Genomic DNA, 23,407 nt, shown 5'->3' with positions numbered 1-23,407 from the left:
TTCAAAATAGGGTTAAAGCTTCCTACTAGCTGCTCCTGGTTCTTCATTTGATCAGCTGCCTGCTTGGCTAGAGCAGCTTTAGCTTCTTCAGCTGCTCGACGCTCTTTTTCCAGGCGCTCTGCTTCTTCTTTTGCACGTTTTCGTTCTTGATCCAGTTCTAGAGCTCTTCTAGTCTGTTCCTCTAGCTCTGCCAAAAGGAAAGTTTGCAGACAAGGTATCACTACCTAGCTCTTCCTCATATGTAACACACATAACAGCTGTAACATGCTGTTACATAGTAAAAATAAGGTAACCTAGAAAGCTGACAAGATTTACAAGGCTGCCTCAAGCTAAGAGCTGTTGTGCATGTTACCTAAAGCTATGCTCCATGTCTCTTTTTCCCCCCTCTTTAAGACATACTTTGGATATACTTCATCTCACCTGACAGTTCTGACAGCCCAGTGTTTCAGAAAATTATCGCCCCGCCAATAAATCTAAACACTCAAATATATGTACATATACATGCACATACACCCTCAACTCTTACTACTGAGGAGATTTTATATACATTAAATCATTCTCTCTTGCAGTAAAAAAGCAAAACACTCTTCTACTCTATTGAAATGCCTGACAAAGATTCCTTAATTGCAACAGACAATTTAGGCATGTGCCTCCAGCAAAATGACCTAAGACCCATTGGAAGGGTCAGAAAAATTCTCCATAGAACAGAGCCAAAAAGGTGCAAACAGGAAAATTTTAAATCAAGGGAGGGATAATAGTTGTCTAGCTGCCTGGTTAGCAAAATATTACAATCTAAAGGACAGAACTCTGAGTAAAACAGGAAGAATTAATAATCTACCAGTACTACAAGGTAAGATTTGCACAGGCAAAATACACTCCTCTGATGTGCAAAATAAAGCAACTATGAAAAAAGTCTTTCTGAAGTTCCTTGCTCATTCTAATGATAAATTTTCCACTATGTTTTTGTCTAGGCATAGCTGCCACAGATTCCTTCACTAGAAAACCTAAACAACTGCTGAGTTATTGGAACAATCCATTTGCCCTTCACCATATGCTTTAATACTAAAAAAGCACCTTCCCAGGTACGCTGACACATGCTTAATCTTCACACTTGTAGTTTTAAGTAGGTCTCATGTAATCAATATTGTTCAGTTGGTTTCCAAGGCCTACTGCGTCAGTTATAAAATGAAATGAACAGCATTACAAGCATGTGGAGTTGTACAAATGCAGTACTTGGAAAATTAAATAAAACACAGAAATATTTAAACACACTACTCAAACAAAATCTTCCTGTGAAGATGGAGAACACAACTACCAAGTCAACTACAGAACACAGATACCATTTATATAAACACTTTTCCTTATGTGAATAGAAGGTTAAAAAGACCAGCAACACATGAACATTATGTATTGCATCAGAAGTTAAACTACATCGCGTACAAAAGTTACGAGAAAGTGTACATTGTTAAACCTTTAGAATCACCCTGACACTGTTTTGTCCTGGGCTAAATAGCCCTCCCTTAAACAATTCCAAGGCACAGTTTGTGTGTTACCTGTCTGGATGTGTCCAACCTGTTCTGCATTGAAAGACTGAGAAATATTGGAGTAGAGCTAGAGAACAGTGCCAGGCATATGTAATTTATTTGCATGGATTTAGTCACTGATTCTATCTATCGTGCCTGAAGCCAACAGTTACAAACATAAGAGAGGAAGAGAAGTTTTACGAATGTGAACCAACCCTGAGGCAAAAAAGAACATGGAGAAGAGGGACTGGGAAGTTGTGGAGGCAGGGACTCTACATGGTGGTTCAACACAAAGAACTGTGATTGGTGAAACTACGTTTATTCACTAAAATCTGACAAGATTTTAATTTTAAAATTCTCAAATCTTACGAGGGAATAGGAAAATGAAGGAACAAGGAACTTCCAAATGAAAAGCTAAATTCAACAAAATCCTAGAGGAAGTACTTTGACTCTTCCTCTCTAATTTCCCTGCTCCCTCCAACTCCAGGTTTTCAGCACTTTAAGCAGTTCATAATTCCGAGTTGAACTGTGTATGCATTAATTTCCTTTTTATTAAAGAAAATTGAAACTTTTGCTGTATTAGGAATTGGTTTTCTATTACAAATATACACACATACGCACACATTCTAGCTTTTAACTCTTAACATTGAAAAATAGTCTCTCTTCTTAAATTAAATAGTATATCACTAAATTCTTGTTATTATTAATAAAATACATTTAAAAAACAAAAACAAAACAAAAAAGCCCCACACATACCAAGAGAACTGTGGAACTGAACTACCCAACTGAACTAAACATTGTCATCACATATAAGAAATCCAGGACCAGTAAGAGCTCACCTTTCTGAGCTTTCATTGTTTGTTCCTCAATTTGTCGTAAGCGTTCCATTAATTCTTCCTTTTCACGCTCTATTCTTTCCTTTTCCTTTTCTGCTATCTCCCTTTTCTTCTTCTCATTTTCTAATTGTGCCCTGAAAAAAATAGTAAAAGGGGTTTTTTAACCTCAAACAGACTAAGTTCTACTCTAAGGATGCTGGTAGCATATTTTTCAGTTTACTCAGCTAGTACAGAAGCACATAATTTTAAATGTTTCAAATTCAGTTTACAATGCAAGAACAACCACGTTTCGGTTTCAAAATACTGTACAGAAAAACAATTTATGAACAGAACTGATTAGCAGCCTTGGTTGTGGTTCAACCAGGTAAATCCACAATTATACCTGCATTTTAGACATGGCTGATGTTTCACCTGGGCTAGAAATGGCAATGGTATTTTTTAAATACACAAAAGGTAAGTCATGACATTCTTCACTGAACTTGCTTTAAAGATTCACCTGTAGAGTATAAAAGTCCCTAAGAATCAAGCAACAGAGTTAATACTGTTTCACAAAAACATAATGAGAAACAGCAGTACGGCTACTATTACTATGCTGAAAGCTCAAAAAAGATACAGCTTTCTATTAAGACAGATGAGCCATGCCAATCCACAAGCCTCCTTACATATTACAGAAAGAAAAGCAGTGCTCTCTTTTCTAGAATGCTAAGATGTCTGATATTCTATGACTTAGTTTTCTTAAAAGGGTAGAAGAATTTTTTTGTGTTTCATGGAAGTTTGTTAATTACCTTTCCAATTGTTTCTGATGTTTCTCCTCTCTAGCTTGGGCCTTCATCTGTTGCACTTCAATTGTATCGGGTTTCCTCCTCCTCATGTACAATTCATGATTTCCCATACACAGTGCCAAAATTCGCTTGTTAATTCTCAGACGGGGTGCATAAAAAACAAAATCCTAGCAAAAATAATTGCAGTATATCGATTAATCTAAATATACAGTTGTGACAAGACTCAAAGCATTACTGCATGCTTGCATTTGCTAAATTTAAACTAACAAATATTTTGACATTCATCCTCTGAGCAATCCAACACCATAATCTATAAATCTAGTTACTGTAAGAAACTTGCAAGATAAATTCAAAATGACACCTGGATTCCTCCATGTAGAGGTTAGCTACTTTCCACAAAATTATTTATTTAAACTTCTAAAAAAAGTGAGACGGTTCTCTACTCTATTTCAGCAAGTTAGTTAACTGAAGAGTTTTGACCTAGAAAGTCTCATGAAATGTGCTGCTGTAACACAAAAAAAAGAAAAACAGAGGCAGGGAGCCAGAGAATTTAGCATCTTACACTGTGGCTTTTCAACACATCACAAAATTTTAGTTGACTTAAATTAAAATCTTAAGAGTATCAACCCAAATGAAAAGAGAGAAAATAAACATACCATACTTCAAAATCAAAATTTCATTTTGATTACTGACTACTCTACCAATAAAAATAATAAATGTCACAAAGTATTTACTCATGCCATAATGCCAGAGCAAGTCCCTGCAGGCTTAAATCTCTTCATATACAAAGGCATACTATTCTACACACTACTTACAGGGGCCTTTTTGTCAATTGGCTTTATGACAAATTTTTTGTCGTTGAAAGAGATGTTTCTTATTTCACTCCAAGGAAAACCAATCTTGGGTGTCAGCCTTCAAAGAGAAAAAGCTCATTAGAAGCAAGCAAAGATGTGCATTTTATTTATGTCCACTAAGTCTTAACTCCATACCATTTTCACTATCACACTTAATTACATTTACAAAACATAACAGTTCAAGCATATTTTGGTAGACAATTTTTACACATTATTCCATCAAATGAATAAATTACTAGTGAATAAATTACATGGCACTGTAACAGAAGGAATTTAGAAATTTCAATTGTGACTTATTCTACTATCATTAAATAGATGCTAAACATCACAATCATGTACTGATTCTTTAGAAGCTATTGATAATTTTATTTTCAGTGAAAAGAATAACTATTTAAATTTGAGAAAAGACCGACATTTCAAAGACTGAAATTAAATTAGCCTTCAGCAATGTTGTACTTCGGTTTAACTCAGATGTAAGATATGTGTTCCTACGTTTCCAAAGTTCAACTTAAATTTATTTCCCTTGCATCTTAAGTAAAATAAATTCAGTTCAGAAACTGTTACAATGTTATGCACCAACTGCATAAATGTAAATATTTTTCTCCATGAGCACAGAAAGTTTTTTCAATTTGTATTATCTTAATTACAAGCATTAGAAAATGTTTAAGTATTTGATTGCTAACTATTGGGATTTAAAGAATACCAAAAATTGGTTGATCGTTCAAATCTGATCATTTTCTGAATATTTCCTTCTTTCAGGAGTTACATTGCCATCTAATGGCAATTAAGACTTACAGAATTTTGTTACAGAGCATATACATTGAAGAGCATTAACTTTCAGTTCAGTTGACAGCTGTTATCTGGTGTTTGACACATCATGTTTAATTTCAAATCACTGTGAAAGAACTGTTGACATCAGATACTACTAACAAGTGTTTGGAAAGAAACAAAAGAATAAGCCTGTTCTTCTGTTTTCAGATTCTTCAAATTTTGTACATTTCAGCTTTATCCCTCTTCAAGTAGGACAGAATCTCTGATGTGTCTATCAGGACACAAGATTCATCTACTTTCTTTGATGTCTAAAAGGTTTCACTTTTAGATACCAAAGTTGTTCATGCTCTAACAGCTATAATCCTAGTCACTGCTCTTACAAAATGTTTCTCATTGAATATATTGCTCAGCTTCTCAATGTCCTTTTCATCCTGACTGAAGAGGAAGTCCTGAGGGAGTGAAAAGTACAGAAAGAAACCATATAAAGATGGTCTAGCTATCGTACATCCATATTAAGCAACGTAAATTTAAGTTTACACAGAACTGCTCTTCCTTTCCCTTCTTTTGCATCCCTATTTAATCTTTAAAATTCAAATATTCTGGCAGTTAATGTCTATCTCTCTTTTTCTCTCTTTTACATAGATTAGAAGGTCTTTGAGAACCTGTTTTGCTAGATGTTATCGAACACAGAGTAAGGTGGGTTTTGTATAATGTCAGGTAGGATCTTCTAGGACAGAACTGCAAAGTGAGTATTAGCCACTTACTTATCATCATGCTCATAAATATTCAGACCCAAAGCATCAACTCCTAGCCACAATTCAGTTCCTTTTTTATTCTTTATTTCAAAATAGTTGACTCCATACATTTCCAAGTCTTGTGCTATCTTAAGGTATTCCATCATAGAATCTTCCCTGATGAAAGAAGAAAAAAAAAAATTGCACAGTGTAGACAAATCAAAAGTACATTGTAAGAATAAGGGAACTGCAGAATAACTAATTTGTAAAATTTAGTTAGGAATTAAATCTCTCTCCTTTGACTTTCATGTGTACATTGATTCAGATCCTTGTAGAGGGTCTACACATTAATACCCAAGTATAGTTCAATCACCGCTCTTTGTCTTTTCACCCTGTGAGCTATGGAAATAAGTAGTATATTTTAGAGGCAGGCAACTGTGGACAAAGGCAGTTGACAACCTTACCAGAAGTCATGCAGGTAACCTAACTGGAAACTCACCCTCACTGCAGCTTTCATGGAAGTTTTTGATAACTGCCTACCCTGGTCAGAATAAGAGAAAGGAGTTTCCAAACAAATATCGTGTCTCCCAAAATACATCCTAATAATAACAAAAAAAACCCTTAAAGGTCTTGGAACATTCTCTTAGTAATTACCTTAACATTCCCCTGTGCTCTTCATGCCAGTTCTGTATTCTTTCTTCCCACTGTTCTTTTGTCAGTTTGTGCTGTTCTAACACACTGTGAATAGAAGTTGTTGCTATTAAATGACACTGACAACCAATTTAATCTCTTAAAGTTACAAGTTTGGTTACACAGCATAACATATGCTTTAATTGAATAAACTTACTGCTCATCTTTTTAACCCAAACAGACACAGAAACTTCAACAAATACACTTTTAAAATAGTGTGAAATCACTTCTTTTGCATGGTATTCTAGACTTTTTGTAATATAAAAGTCACACCATGGCATATCTCAACTTTCAATAAAGTCATAAAATGTAATGTTTGGAACACCTGAAAACACAGACCTACAAAATCCTCATACAACAATGCTTCAAATTAATCTCTAGGTATGCACAGATACACTCAAGCTTTCATTCTGCTGTTGTTTGAAAGAAAAAGTAACACATTAAGACTAGTTTGTTGGGGGGTTATTTTGTTTTTTGGTTTTGGTTTGTTTTTTTTTTTAAATAAATAAAATCAGTAGTGAACCAGTTTCAGAAAACTATTTGAGGTTTATCTATAGCAGGCTGCAATGATGGAATTATGTTTTGACCTAATAGAACTTTCGATGTAGTACTGCAGTAAGAAATCAAATGGATATGATAACTTTATTATACTTTTATTCCATGCACCTAGCATTTCAAGCATTCCTAGAGAAATTATTTTAAAGGACAACTAAAAAAAAAAAGCCTGAAAATAATCTTAAAGAAGTCGGAACAGTTGTTTTCCTTCCTTTCTCTTTACTCAGGAAAGTAAGGATTTACTACTTTTCCCTACGTTTTCAGAAAAGTACAATAAGGAATAGATTGAGTGATACAGAAGATACTAATGCAGTGTTTCTTCTGTTATAGGATCTCTCTGTCACTTGATTTGCTACTCTGCCCCACGTCTGGTGAAGCGCACTTTTCAGTGGGAGCCATATCACATTTTGATTTGCTTAGTGTGCATCCCTATCAACAGGCTTTCCTCCTCAAAATTGAGGCAGGGGTTTTAGTTTTTGCACCTGCACAAAGCTAATGTAGGTCATCACAGCTAAAGGATACAAGAACATGCAATGACAAAACATCCTTTCTGTTTGTTTCATCTTCAGCCCTGAATATAAGTATAAGCCCTAAATACAATACTTACAGAAGCCTGTTACAGAACGCACAAAGTAGAACAGCCTTCTTTGGCTGTAATAATCTAAAAGCGTTCTGGCAATCACTTACAAGTTTCTATTACATAAAAAAATGAATTCCAAGTCTTCTAGGACAATGTTAATTTATTAAAGAAGTTCTGTAATTAAATCAGTCCTGACTTTTACACTGCAATATTTGCATTGTGAGCTGCTTTCCACCATTATTTCTTCTACTCCTCCAGCAGATATTCACAAAATGTTCAAAAGCTTTCATAGCACTATAACAAAGCTAAAATAAAAAAAAAAAGGACAAAACAGGATATTGCAAAAATACACGATCCCAGGATTGTCACACAAGTGCCCATCTGAAAATAAAAGCCCTGCTCCCAAGCTCTTCTCCAAAGAATCACAGAATGGTTGATGTTGGAAGGGACCTCTGAAAGCCATCTTGTCCACCCCCCTGCTGAAGCAGCATCACCTACAGCCAATCACCTAGGACCATGTCTAGACAGCCTTTGAATATCTCTAAGGAGGGAGACTTCACAAGCTCTCCAGGCAACTTGTGCCAGCACTCAGTCACCTTCATGGTGACTTGTGCTTTCTTGGGCTTTCCAAATTAAGTTAAATTTCTACTTCTACAGAAATTTTTTGCACTTTCCTCTTTTTGAATTAAATTTGAATTGAAAGACACGAGACAATGGGCACAAGTGAAATACACTTGAACACAATTTTTTATTTTATTTCTTTACTGCGAAGGTGGTCAAACACTAGAACAGGTTGCCCAGAGAGGTTGGGAGTGTCTATCCTTGGAAATATTCAAAACCCAACTGCAAAAGGCTTTGACCAACCTGCTGTAATTAGAATAGAATATTTCAGTTGGAAGGGACCTACAACGATCACCTAGTCCAACTACCTGACCACTTCAGGGCTGACCAAAAGTTAAAGCATGTTAAGGGCATTGTCCAAATGACTCAAACACTGACTCACATGGGGCATCAACCACCTCTCTAGGTGACTCTATTTTGAGCAGGGGGACTGGACTAGCTGATCTTCAGAGCTCCCCTTCCAAGCTCAAATTATTCTGTGTTTCTGTGATATCCCCAAATCTGGCAATGTCTTTGGCAATAGCCTTCTCATCATTTGGTCCCCTCCATCCTCTCTTCACACGCTATTGATGAAATGTCACTAGCAGATATGCAAGGACTGTTGCAACAGAGTAACTCAGCAAGGACCTGATGCCTTGTTACTACCCAGCTCACAGTTCTGAGCCAAGAAATATGTAGTAGTTTTGACAGGTGAACATTAAGACTCTAATTAATGGGAACTGCACATCTTTTCTTACCTTTTTCAGTAAAGTTTTGCAAAGCTAGTCTGCTTTGGGAAACAAATAAGTATTTTTGACATTACATTGTATATTGTTCAAAAGTACTTTTAGGATGTACTTGTAAGTTTTCTGGCAAATCTCCTGGTGACAGGACGCAAAACAGGAATAATTGTGTTAGAATGAATACCAAAGCTACGTGCTCACTCAGTGCAGACTGGCACACAACTGGTTGAAAGCATATGCTGGGAAATCATCTGAACATTTGCCTACTGAAAAAAGAGCATCTTAAGTATTTGAGTTTGTGTCATATACAAGTACTCCAGTGTTCACAGGCTGTCATCATAACAGAGCAAAAACCAAGATTTGTGAGCCAACATATTCAGTAATGATAGTTTTACTGGTTCTACATCTCCCTGCCTTCCTAACAAAGGGTATTTTTTAGAAAGAGGTATAGACTTCATTGTCACAAGAAGGAAGTAAGCAGCCAAAACCAAAAACTCTTAGCCAGGATTTTTAAAAATCTGAAACATTTTCAGAAATATTTATTTCAATACTTCACCACAATCCTTTGAAATGCTTTTTTGCTTGCTAGAAAATTCTCAAGCTTAGTTACACTAATAAGTGAGTTTCTACTTTTAGTTTTCGAACTAGAGAGACAAAGCATATGACTTTTAAAGAAACCTCAAATTATTCCATGGCTCTCATTTCTTTGAAGATGCATTGATGTTACATATTTAGTAAGCACACATTTGTCCACGATACATCACTATGGATTCATCTACACTAACAAAATTGTCTAACCTCGTACATTTGTGTTGCAATGCTTCTCTTGCTGCCAATACATGCCAGGAGCATGGTTTCAGTTGCATGAAGAAACAGAACTATAATCTTGGTGCTTACTTTTCCGAACCACTTAGATGAGTGACTGATACCAGAGTTCACACTCAACAGCAATGGCAACAATTTAGTTTCTAAATTTTCTGTCCAGGCTAGCATTTTTCTGCTATATATTTTATTTGCAATACCCTTTATAATTATTTTCAGGAAATTATTATAATTTAAGTGTACAAAACCATCAAGAACTGAAGAAAAGGAGTGACTATCAAGTGACTCTTAGTGACTTCTGTATTAGAGTATTTTGATTTTAATTTAGCAGAAGCAAACCTCCAGGAACATTAGATCATTTTGGAGTACTTTAGAAATGTGTTCAACTAAATCTGTGCAGATGGTTGTGGATAGGACAGGAAATAGGTCAAGAAACCAATGGTTGTGACACTTCTTTGTTATTTAAAGTCTAAATTAGGATCTCTAAATTTTACTAGCAAGACATGCACTCTTAAGAAAGCTACCATTAAATACACATTATCACTTAACATTGTAATTATAAAAAATGTGCTGTAACCAAGTTTATGTGCAGCAGATGATGCAAAAACAGTCTCACTCACCGCTGAGGGAGAAGTCTGTCATTGGCTAGGTAGCCTAGTTTATGTATCTCCTTACTGTAATCTCCGTACTTGGACTGGACAGCATAAGAAGCCAGAAGAACTGCAGTTTCTGGTGGGCAATATATTTCATCATTTAAGATCGCTTCTTTGACTTGCAGGAAGAAAAGTCTCTGAGTTATTTCCTGAATTAATTCTTCAGATACATCCTCTGGAAAAAACTTGGCCCTGAACTTAAACTGCAAAGGATTTTCTTTCCTTACATCTTGCTGTGTTACCTGAGGGAGAAGAATAAAGAAAAAGAGCACTAAATGGTATATTAAATGTAATTAACTCGGTAGTAATGAACTCTTTTAGCTCTTCTACACTGAAATCCAGTGCTTCCTAACAAGCACACTGTGGAACTCACTAAAGGTTCACACAGCACTGAATCAAGTACACCAACTTGGATAAATCAGACAATTTTGAAATACTACTCAAAGGCTGCTTAACAGTTTTTTGTAGGCTTGTGTGAATTTGTATTTATCACAATAATGATCTGGAAAAAAAGAAGTTGTAATACGTATTAAAAAAAAATCAAAACTATATCCCAGGATGAATTGCAGGAAGTAACAAATTAGGGTCTAACAAGGTTTCTTTAGCAAGAACTACAGCACATTTCTTCAACATAAGTGTAAAGTTGGATTCTTTTAAAAGTCTTTGAACTACTGAACTAAATACATGTGCTTTGTTCTTGTGCAAAAAACATAACTCCATTAATCATATTCTTTTTCTAGAACGGATATGCCTTATAGTCATGATTTCTGTCAAGAGATCAGACATGGTCATCTGAAGTTTTAAGTAAGTGTCTACTTCAAATTTCAATAAAAAACTCATTTTTATGTAGAATTTTCCATTTCATTTGGGCTCAGGTTTCAGCACTGATTATGACTAAAGCAAAAACATTCAAAATTAAACTAATTTTAACATCAAATAATACAGTGATTGTTAAAAGGTACATTCCTAATAAAATAAGTCTCATACATCCCCATTCCTCAAGCACTTCATTACACATTTAATTTTATGTGCACTAGTAGTCCCTCTAGAACTTCTTCACTACACATGAAATGATGCATGTTTGCTTGACTTGTAGGAAGTATCAAAAACTGTAAATATAATGCAACCATTTAATCACATATGTAAGGTAGCATGAGTACTATATTCAGCATTTCAGATGTCAATTTTAAAAGTTTTGCTCGCTTTTCATTATTGTCCATCTGCTTCTGATTTACATACACAGTATTTCACTTTAATCTCACCAGTGAACGATTAGTTGTGCTCTTGCCATAATAAAACCTTATTTGCACATCTATTATGTGATTTATCAGATCTTATCTGTATTTACCGCAAATATTTAAATAGTAACTTACAAATTTTACAAGTCAGAGCCAGTTTATGATGATGCATTTAAGAATCAAATGTTACAAGCTTTAAAAAAAAAAAAATCTATAACTGCCTTAGTCAAAGTTAAAGAAATTAGCACACCCTTGCTGATCCTGAACTGCACCAGCAACTTAACTTGCTAAAGACTTTCATAGAGCAACGTCTTTGTATTTTTCACAAACGATGCACCAAATCCTGTAATCTCCAACCACTGGAGGCAAGCCATTAGGGCTAACAAAATATTTATAGCACTACAACATTTATTGCGTATGAAACAAGAGGCATATGAAATTCTAGGAGACCACTTTGGTGGTTAGCAGCTTTAACTCACTGGATTTACCACAGAGGAGAAGGAAAGATTATGTAAATGCAGACAGTGGGACTTGCTCCTAAAAACCTCCAAATTTACCTCCTAATACTGAAGATAAAAAAAGGTGTTCTTGATTAAGTTGAACTCAAAAAATCTCTTTATTCTAAACAGTACCATTAATAACCTGACAGCCAATATTAAAATAAAAGGTGACCATTCAAATTCATAAATAGAATTTAAAGTAAAATGACCTGGTTCCCAATAGCTGGGAGACACAAGGTGTTCAGTGCTGCTGGGGAAAAACAAAACAAAAATTACCCTACAATCTACCTACTAGATACCTCAACAGAAGTTTAGGAGCCCATTATTGGTGTCTTGTTTAAAGATCTATAGCTGTATACATGCAAATTCCTGAAGCTCAAATACTTCACACCCACCCCCCCAAGTGTAAAACATTTATTCTATTATATTTTGCTACATGAAAACAGGACAATCATATGAATTAAAGTTTTCCTAATGCCTGCATCACCATGGTACTGGAAATACAGGAAACAGTACCTCCTCAAATTAAATGCTGATGCAGCTTTGCATATTCTTTTATAACTAACCAAACTTAACACTGCATCTTGTAATTTAAAGCAAATGAAAAGCAACTTTTCAACTGAATTTGAAGCCAGCTATATCTCACCTACAAACATTAAAGCAGCAAGCCTTATAAAAGTGTATTTCAAACTGTACACTTGCCTAAATATTAGGGAATTGTTACCTTTTTATTTAGCTTCAGCCAAGTTGAGTAGCCTTTGCTGTCCACATACTGTAGCCCAAAAAACCAGACTTCACGAAGACCAACAGTTTTCACCACCTAAAGATAAATGATCCATAATCATCAGTAATCACTACAACAGGATTTTTTTTTTTAACAGTAATTAAGCTACAGAAACCATCTCAAACTGAAATGTAATCAAGTTTTAAAAGAACAAAAAAAAAGAAAATAGTAGCAAAACATCAGGTTCAGGGAAGCATTCACCTCAGAGTTCTAAATAAACTCAAACACCATGTTGCCAAACTACCAACTGGAGTGTGCAGCTTACTGTGTACATCAAACTCAGCACCTGAGGAATACAAGGTAGCAAACAGGACCCTGATATTTGAAAGCACATCTGGGAAGTGATCTGCAGACCTACAGACAAGTAAGTCCACTTCAACAGAAGACAACTGGTGAAACTATAATGAAGAATAATACTTGTGGAGAAGTATGAGGTAACAAGGATGAATCACCTCCCTCAAATATTTCTGAGATCTTCTAAGAGTTAATGATAAAAGGGATAAGGATGATCTAGCTGATAAACCATACATGAATTTCCTGTAAGAAAATCACCAAAGGCCACTAAAGAAACAAAATTGTCCTTGAATAAAGGGAAGGTCTTTTTATGGATATACTAGTTAAAAAGAAAGAAAAAAAAAAACCAAACTGTTTTCACAACAGACTTGTAGTGTAACCACTAGGGAAGTCCCCCAGGACTTCGTATGTAAGCTGCAAAAAAAGGATGAAGCTGATGTGGCAAGATCTGCTGTAGAAAACCTTCCATAAAGATCTGTGAGTAAACAGTAAAAGGAAGATTAACATCAATAAAAGATGATATTTAATAAAAACAAAATACTGCACATAAAAGACAACCATTTTAATTATGCGAACAAAGTTCTCATTGTAAAGGAAAAGCGTAACAAAGCTGTTATATTACTATACACATCTATGGTATTCCCAAATCTCTAATACTACATCTGGACTGCCCACATCAACTTAAAAAAGGATGCTGCAGCACTGGAAATGTTTCAGAAACATTGAAAAGAATGTCAGTGACATGGAACATTTTCTGCATAGCTAAGACAAGAACTAAGGCTACTGACAGAGAAACGAGGAAAGGAAAATTATGATATAGGTCTATAAAACTTGCATGGCATGTAGAAGGAAAATAGAAAATGATTATTCATTATTTCTCATAATGTAAGAATTAAGAGAATCAACAGAAATCATTAGATAGCAGGTTCAAAGCAAACAAAAAGAAGCACTTTTACTACACGGTATAATGAAACTGTGGAACTATCTTACAAGTCTTTTGCATAGTAAAAGTACATGTGGATTCAAATAAGCAATTAATCAGAAAGGTCCAGCAAAGATTATTAAGTAACTGTAAACTCTGGCTCCAAAAGATCCAGTATGGCAGTACTTACGTATGTTCTCAGGTTGGACCATGCTGGCAAGCTGGTTTACTGAAGGCTGTTTTATGGAAGCATTCAGATGCATGTGAAGTAAATAGAATTTTACACATAGATCCTCCTCCATTTTAAAGTAGTACTATCGGGTTGCAAAATTAAGATTTTGAAAATTAGAAAATGTCATGGGATAGCTGTGCAAACTTATTTCTGATGCCTTGCATATTTATTATTACTACTTAACAATCATTCAAGTGCACCTTTTTTCCTCCTCTACCCTTTCACCTTCAAGCTCCAAAGCACAGAATGGACAATGTTCATGGATCCAACCTGATTCCTTTAAGTGACCAGTTGTTTTCTCTAGAATTCCTACATCATTTACTTTAGAACATAAGAAATGTTAAGAACAAGTTTACGTTACTAGTATGGTCCTGAGTAACATTAAATTTGGTGTCGCAACACAGAAATTTCAGACCTGCTGCTTCTTTTGGCACAGATCTCCTACATGATGCTGATCAAACTACTTATGGCTTTAGCAGATGACTCCAAGAATGCTCTTTACTTTGCAGCTGTCCAAGTTGAGCCTTTGTACCTGATCAGCGCTCTGAGCTGCAAAGTCAGTAAGAACTGCAGATGCTCAACAGCTCTGCCCATAAGGCATAAGGAGACAAGTGCTTATGCTCACATCAAAACATTTTGCTCTCACCTGCTAACTACAGCCCTTCAACTGAGATGCACATTGCACATTAACTATAGACAACTTGCCTACTGCAATGCAGAGTTACACATGCTTGCAAATCAACACTAAAAAAAGCTTACACATTAGCCTGTTTTACTTCAGACTCCACAAATAAGGAAAGAGCATCGTCTATCACTGCCTCTCAGCTCAAAGGGAAGAGAAAAAAATTGTTCTGGAACTTTGTACCAAAATAATATGAGCACTTAAGCACTGCAGTAGCATGATATGAAAAATAAGTACAGAATGAGAAACTTAGGAGTTTGATTCTGGCTCAGAAGATTCATTAAGTGGCTCCAGGCAAGTCTTCATCGCATCTGTAAAACAGATTTATCCACCATCACATCCTACAACTTGACTATTAATAGGCAATAAAAACTTCTTGGAGACAAAAAGCAACCAGAGCAATAGATATGTTTTGGCAAATCAAAACATACACATAAAGACAACCTAACAAGAATTTCATTGAGTCAGCTTCTGAAAGATCGTAAGGAAGACTTCTGAGAGATCTGGAAAGGTCAGTGGGGTATAACTTGAAATAAAGGAGGCAACCTTCCCATTCTTTCTGAATAGCAACTACAGTAAACCAGAGGTACTGATGCTCAGTGCTAACACCTTATTGAAACAACAAAACAAAGCAACCCCCACCATTACCACCAGTGTGTGGAAACATACCCCCCCACAGGGTTCTTCCTCTCCTAGGAAAGTTACAGATGCTAAATTGGTTGACTAAAGGAGGACAGATCCCCTCTTGCCCATTCTGACAACTGACAGGATAGACAAAAGGACTAACGATAAATATGTTAAGACACCTTCTGAAATACAAGTAATTTTTAAAAAATGGGTTTGTGCAATAAATAAGAACTATACTGAGTTTCACAATGGAAGAGAAAAGAGAAAGCCACAGATGTCAAATGCTGAATTCTTGTCTGCTAGCAGATGAAGATGATGAAAACACACACATGGAATGGGAAACAAATCAACAACTCCAGAAAACACCAATTCAAAGCTTAAAAGAACCACTGACTGAAAAAAAGGACAAGTTGTTCCCCAAAAAATGTAGAGGAGCACTAGACAACAGCTAAATTCATGGAGAGGTTTTCTGCAAGCAATAACCAACAAGTCTACTGTCACGTCCACCATTTCTGCATAAACCTTGAAGGCCAATCCTCTCAATAAAAGTGCTATTCAATTATCTTCCTATAGAGAAACAGTATAACTTTTGTCTGAAAATTTCATGCTGGTTTTGCAATACAGTTCAGCTCTTGATGTTATTCTGTGGAACTCACCTATGAATTTAAGATCAGGCTGAAAATGCTTCTCTCCTTACACACAACTATGCTGGTTGATTTTGCTTGACCTAACAATTTTTCAATTTAAACTTCCAGAAGTTGACTGTAAGAGCTGGTGAGATGTCAAAAGCCACACAGTGAATTGAGGAACAAAGTTGAAGAGCACATGAAAAAGAATTCAGAGCTGTATCTTTGTTCCCTGTTTGTGAATGCCCCAATTTGGATGAACCTGATTACCTGGCCACAAGACGTTACACAGCAGAATGTCACCCCACCCAATACTGCATGGCAGAAGATAGCAAAGGTAGGCAAAAGACAAGTAACAGCTTGAGGCTTCTGTGCCACAGAATACCATACTTTTTATTTGATGGTGGTGTTGGTTAGACAAAAAGCAGGACAGCGCCTTTCTTCAAGAAGTCTTTCTAAGAGTCACAAACTCTATTCCTATGTAGAGGCTGAAGATATACTGCTACTGATGTTAGAGAAAGGGGCAGGGGGTAGAAGTGTTAAGAGTCAAATGGTCATTTCAAACAAAAATTGCAAATGAAATTTCGTTCCTCTAAAAGAAAAAGCTCAGTGTTACAAAACAATAAACATTCTCCTCCTTTCAACTTATATACTAAGACATTTAATCGGCTCTTAAAGGTCAATTAAGTTTAAGAGTTCTTAAAGAACTCTTTCAATGTGTTACTTTCTCTTAATATCCATCATTACATACTTTAAGCATCTATAGTGGACAGAAACAACAGTTCTACTAGACATAATTGTTGCTATAGTTAAACTGGTTTTGAAGAGTAATCTCAAATATTTCTGCATTTTTAACTAAATGCATACATCTTGCATCTAGATAATATAATGTATTTATTGGTTTCTTGAGGAAAAACGAAATGACACATTGACAAGCTTCTATTCTTAACATTTTCTAGAACACTCCACAACCTAGATCAAAAAATTGTTTCAAGATTCTGATGGCTAACATCACATGAAATGAATGCGAGAACAACCCTTTTTAAGAAATAATTCATTTAGCCCATGTGACTGGTGTACAACAGACACACTATCAAGTAAGAATGTGTAGTACTGATAGGTTTGCAATCCATAAGCACATTAAAGCCTTCATTTTCACTTTTCCACTTAGTCCTTTTTTTTTTTTTTAAACTTAAATTTCAAACTGGGTCATAGGACAACATTATTTTTCTAACATTCGGGAAGTGAAAAAGTATCTACAGCTTCCATTCGTGGGAGAAAAAAAAAAAAAAGATGTTAGCTTTCCTTAATGAACTTTTATTGTTACATTCATTATTAAATAGTGAAGGCTATATAAATTTCTATAGTTGCAACTATAATGTGATTAGACATAAAAAAGTACCATTAGTTTCAAAGCAATTCTATACAGTTCAACTGAAGCCTCACTGTTAACCTATTTACACAGAGCTGTCTTAGAATTTAATACATTCCATGAGAAGTACTGAGGAAGTTCAAACTAATTGAGAGCATAGCTTAGATAATATAAGGAAAAACAATCTATACATGAGAACACTTCTGCTTTCTCAAACTGTGCCTTAATACCCACAATAGTTTTGTGTCTGTACACATACATACACAGAGACACATATAAGTTACCTGATCAAAGAGCTGCTTGCCTGTTGTATTGGGCTGGATGGCAAATTCCAACTCTGCATCCATTGTGGTTACTCTGACATTGATCTACAGAAAATAAAGAAATATTTAAATCATACTGTAACAATGTAATGCTTCTATACACTGTGATTAGCCTGTAAGAAACAATATATGGTAAGTAAATTCAACAATTTTAATGGTCTTGTATACACACAGAACACAGCAGATATAAAAAAGGAAAATTTGAATCTGCAAAAAATCTCATCTTTTATTTAGTAAAAAAGCATATTCAGGATAATATTTAACACTAGGTTTGAAGGTCAAACCAGGGAACAAAGTTCAAAATCAATTTAATAGGATAGCTGACGTGACTACTGAGCACTCAAAGAACACTGGGACATTCAGCTATTGGGCACTATCTTTCAGTGGGCTTCCCAAATGTGTGCAAAAGAAAAAGTTCCTAGTCATATACATTATCATTTTAAGGTACTTATATTGCCAAGTATTAAAAGACAAGCAGCCTCCTGCCCTGTCATTTCTAAAATTAGGAGGTTCACCAGTCTTAAAGTATATAGAACTAGAGCCTGTAGACCTCAGGACAGACTAATAGCAGATTTTTCATCAGTGGAAGGAGGAACTACAGAAGTTAGCTCCCCTTAACACTGAGCCCATTCAATTCCCTTACTACAAGACTGAAAAACCATCTCTATTCAATGAACTTCTTTCTCCTGAAACGGAGGACCATTCTCCAGACGACTCCTGACAGTCGCTGTTTTTATTTGTTCTAAAACAAGCAGTCAAATATTCCAGGAGATATCTGGACGCCTACCTGACTTGGAAGTACAACAGCCTGTTCCAATTTCTCTTCAACTGGTACACACAGAAGTGAGAATTTTCATGAAATAGAACAAAGTACTAAATGCAACAGTACTGTCTTCTCACTGTTAAAATGGTCCTCCATTCCTACTGCCAGGGTATATCACATTGTATTCATCTTTAGTGAATATGAATATAAAGTGTTAAAGGTCAAATCTACTTTGCTATAAATGCAAAAACCAGAAACATGAAACTTATTTAAGGCACACAGATACATTCTAATTTCTCTCTACTATAAAACATGGAACAGGAATAAATTAGGACTTGTATTACAGGTTCTTACGCTACTTGATCTACGCCTGTGTAAACCATTTCCATTAACTATTTCCCTAATTTTGCCACCAGGTGGAATACTTTGAGAAGTGAGAGTCTGGAAAAGTCTCTGCAAGACAGAACACAGAAGGGAGATCTAAGGTGCAAAAAAGAAAACTGGATAGAAGTTAGTCCCCGTGCAACAGATTAAGCTTGTTCACTCCTTTCTTTAGTGTCAAGGTAAACAACTTTGGGCATGAGCTGGATACACAAGACAAGAGTAGCGGGAGTCTGAGGACCTCTAGGTTATAGACCTACAAACAAGGAAGATAGCAGGAGGTTAGCAAACTTTTTTTGTGTGCAAACAGTGATAAAGAACAAGAGTTGAAGGCTTTGGAGTAAAAGATAGTAAACTTTTATTGAAAAAAAAAATTGAGGCTGTGTGTCACGAGAAGGGAAAAGAGGTGTTTTCTGTAGATTCTCTCACTCTGTCCATTTTGAGAGAAAAAAAATTGCTTATTCTCTAACAGAACAACCCATTTTAAATGGTAGGTCTAACTCACTGCCAGTTGCACTGGTTTAAGTGTGGGGGGTTGCCTCTTAATTACAAGAAGTTAATTTTTTTAAGCAGTTTTTCAATTTTAAAAACGAAGCTTGCTTTAAGGCAGCTACAAGTCAGCAAGTTACAAGGGATAAGGCTAAAATGTAACTTTATTAAATGCCAAAACACTCTGTTATGTAACAGCAGCATTGCCAAAACAAGAAATGTCACAGAAGATCTACAAAGCGCAGCAAGTTCAACTAATTGCAGCAGACTTTTTAGAGTTGCAGCAGAAACTTCTTACATAAATATCCTTGTAACAAATGTCATCTTCTACAAATGCACGAGTTACTGCCTGAAAGCCTATATCCCTCACAAGAACTAAAATACTCAAACAGTAAAATAATTAATGTAATGCAGACGCTTTCAACACAGCCTGTAGATTCTGTTCGCTTCTGGATGTTACTGCCTCAAATAAAAGCAGAGTGCTATAAGAGTACACAGCTGCTACATCTGTGATGGATACAAATACGCATTAGGAGTACCTGGTCACTTATACGCATTACAGTAACTGCTTAAGTCTTCAGCAATTTTGTTTTTCTTTGAACTTCTGATTAACAGATCACCCAGCTGCTAATTAATATTTACACTTTCAGTTCTCCTAAGAAAGTCGCAAATTAAATGATAGCATTATTATCCTTTTATGATATGAGTTATTTAAGAAGAGACTTACAAAGGTAACACTACACTTGATAATTTTCCTTCTGAAGACATTTGGACTGACTTAGATTTTTGGCATACAAATACTGAGCTTTTACAACCTTATAACATTGTTTCATAGCTTCAGTTATTTCTGGGCATGGAAAATAAGAAAGTTACTTTTGACAAAACCTGAGATTGAGCCCAGAAGCCCAAACCTCGATCACACAGCACGCTCTCAACAAAATCAAACCTCTAGTGTCAGTTCCATTGTCTGAAAAATAAAGCTACCCAACTACATTAAGAACAGTCACAGGGGAAGTTTCCACATTATAAATAAGGAAGGCAATTGAGAAAACGCAGGCAGAGAAAGAAGGCCCAGCAAATTCAGCAATGGACTGTCACTCATGTAATCTGCTGTTGGGTATCCAGCTACTTTGAACCAACACTCCTAATGTGACATTGGTGACAGGGGGAAATTATCCGAACCACAAATCATGAAGACAAACACTAATCTGAACATAATTACTCTGAACCAACTTTACCACATGAATATAGAAACAGGAAGGAGCTCTTGCAATGGTGACAAGAGAAATGTATGAACGTTTCCTGTAGCAAGTGTTGGAAGGCTACTACTACTCATACCACAAGACCCATTTAATGCCTGCTTTTCAATCTTGCTCTCACCAGGATTACACATCTTCCTTCAAACTTCAGGAACTATGACAAAGCACTAGGCAAGACTTAGCCACTTACTTCAGCTGCTCAGTCGTGAGACAAATCCCGTTCTACTGTGCACGGGCTCAGGGTAGGAGCTGCAACAAGTCTCATTTGGTATATTCATATGTAATTTTGACTGAACTCTGAGTAGATGCCTTCTAAGGATCCTAATCTGGTAAACTAATCAAGAAACTCTCTAGGTGGTTCTGCAATTCATAGGGGTATGCCTGAGCAAACATACTTTTTTTAAGGTGAAAAAGTGGCTATATGCAAACATTATCTGCAGTGCCACAATTTAACAATTTCTATCACTTAGTACTGACCTAGAGATCTCTATGCAAATATTAAATACTAAAGTATCATGGTGAACATGCCCGGGAAACACTTAAAAATGCTACTGTAGGCTTAGTAACTGGGTAACTTAGACTTTGTGAATCCTCTGGCAAGGTCCGTGTGGTGAGAGATCCTCCCCTCGCCCTCCACAGATCAGGCAACGTCATACCTGAACGGCAGCTCCGCGATGACAGACAGAATTGACATCCAGCAATACACCACTCCTAGACCAGCCCTCTTACATCCAGCACCAGAAATCACTGACTTAGGCCACTGTAACATACACAGTAAACAAAAAACACCAAACCACCAAAACCCAAACAACCAAAAAACTCCAATGCTTCCAACACCCAACCCATGGAGCTATATACAGTTTTAATGCAGAGGATATAAGACAACTTCTCAGCTCCCGCTTTAGATATATGACTATACTGATGTTTGTCCAGTAAAGCTAGGACAAGAAGTGCACTCTTTGCTGGGAAGAAGGTGGCATTTAAAAAAACCCCACAACCCATAGGCAAAATGTGTACACCCTTAGGGTTTGCCTCTTTCTGGCAGAATTTCATCCTGAATATATTGCCTTTATGCAACTATACGTTAAATTACATAAGCCAAGCATCTAGACAACCACAGGCTGTATTTAAAAGGCCATAATGGAAAAGATAAAAGGGCAGGTTAACGAGTTATTTTAATTTTTTAAAAAATTCTAAGAGGAAGAAAATGCCTTAGCACAAAGTTTTCTTCCGCTAACTACCTATAAGAGTGCATTTTATAAACAAAGCTGCTGTAAGAGAGAATAAAGAACCCAGTGAAGTTTAGCATAGCATAGAAAAAATGTCTGCTGGACATTTAGGAAAATGCTACTGTAAGGCTCTGTTTTAGAGCACCAAATCTCTGTTTAAAATACCAATACCTACCTCACAGCTTTTAAAATGACTATTTAGCTTGGCTCATTTGCCTATACTGAACAATATAAACAAGTGGTCAGGGACAGAAACCTTTCACCACAAAAGGATCACCAAACATTTGGAAAAAATTGCTACAACAAGTATAGTTTTTGTTTATTTCTGACAAAACTGCTTTGTCCCATATCTGGGTACATTATGTATTTTTTTTAATCTATTTGTAATAAACTTTTCCCAAATAATAATGCTTTAAACCCTTGCATTGTGACAGTTATCTTCTTCACCTTATAGAATCATAGAATAGTTTGGGTTGAAAAGGACCTTTAGAGGTCATTTAGTCCAACCCCCCTGCAATGAGCAGGGACATCTTCAACTAGATGAGGTTGCTCAGAGCCCCATCCAACCTGACCTTGAATGTTTCCAGGGATGGGGCATCTACCACCTCTCTGGGCAACCTGTTCCAGTGTTTCACCACCCTCATCGTAAAACATTTCTTCCCTCTATCTAACCTAAATCTACCCTCTTTTAGTTTAAAACCATTACCCCTTGTCCTATCACAACAGGCCCTGCTAAAAAGTCTGTCCCCATCTTTCTTATAAGCCCCCTTTAAGTACTGAAAGGCCACAATAAGGTGTCCCCGGAGCCTCCTCTTCTCCAGGCTGAACAACCCCAACTCTCTCAGCTTTTCTTCATGGGAAAGGTGTTCCGTCCCTCTGATCGTATTTGTGGCCCTCCTCTGGACCTGCTCCAACAGCTCCATGTCCTTCTTGTGCTGAGGGCTCCAGAGCTGGATGCAGTGCTCCAGGTTGGGTCTCACCAGAACAGAGGAGAGGGGCAGAATCACCTCCCTCGACCTGCTGGCCACGCTTCTTCTGATGCAGCCCAGGATACAGTTGGACTTCTGGACTGCAAGTGTGTGTTGCCAGCTCATGTCCAGCTTTTCATCCACCAGTACCCCCAAATCCTTCTCCACAGGGCTGCTCTCAATCCCTTCATCCCCCAGCCTGAATTGATACCAGGGGTTGCCCTGACCCAGGTGCAGGACCTTGCACTTGGCCTTGTTGAACCTCATGAGGTTCACATGAGCCCATTTCTCAAGCTTCTCCAGGTCCTTGCCATCAGAACTAGCACTCTGAGTTTATCTGTATTTTACCAGACTTCATAGTTTGGAATGGTTTGGGTTGGAAGGCACCTTAAGGATCATCTAGTTCCAACCTCCCTGCCATGGTCAGGGCACCTTCCACTAGACCAGGTTGCTCAAAGCCCCATCCAACCTGGCCTTGAACACTGCCAGGGATGGGGCATCCATGACTTCTCTGGGCAACCTGTTCCAGTGCTTCACCACTCTCATAGTGAAGACATTGACTTGCTTCAGAATGA

The 23,407-nt window shown here is 36.6% G+C and overlaps 1 protein-coding gene across 1 annotated transcript in view; it reads right to left on the bottom strand.

Annotated features, from left to right (window-relative positions):
- Positions 1 to 23,407, bottom strand: part of RDX (radixin) — a 41,730-nt gene that overhangs the window by 5,495 nt on the left and 12,828 nt on the right. Inside the window, exons 3-11 of the mRNA XM_075490964.1 lie at positions 17,705 to 17,788; positions 12,606 to 12,701; positions 10,111 to 10,385; positions 6,155 to 6,238; positions 5,531 to 5,677; positions 3,957 to 4,053; positions 3,145 to 3,308; positions 2,363 to 2,493; positions 27 to 187 (exon numbers count right to left, since the gene is read on the bottom strand). Of these exons, the coding sequence (XP_075347079.1) occupies positions 27 to 187; positions 2,363 to 2,493; positions 3,145 to 3,308; positions 3,957 to 4,053; positions 5,531 to 5,677; positions 6,155 to 6,238; positions 10,111 to 10,385; positions 12,606 to 12,701; positions 17,705 to 17,788 (1,239 nt within the window). The remainder of the gene's footprint in view (positions 1 to 26; positions 188 to 2,362; positions 2,494 to 3,144; positions 3,309 to 3,956; positions 4,054 to 5,530; positions 5,678 to 6,154; positions 6,239 to 10,110; positions 10,386 to 12,605; positions 12,702 to 17,704; positions 17,789 to 23,407) is intronic.

The sequence above is a fragment of the Mycteria americana genome, chromosome 1, assembly GCF_035582795.1.
Source record: "Mycteria americana isolate JAX WOST 10 ecotype Jacksonville Zoo and Gardens chromosome 1, USCA_MyAme_1.0, whole genome shotgun sequence".
Classification (NCBI taxonomy): Eukaryota; Metazoa; Chordata; class Aves; order Ciconiiformes; family Ciconiidae; genus Mycteria; species Mycteria americana.
The sequence above is the reverse complement of the archived record's forward strand: the minus strand, read 5'-3'. Positions and strand labels throughout refer to the sequence as shown.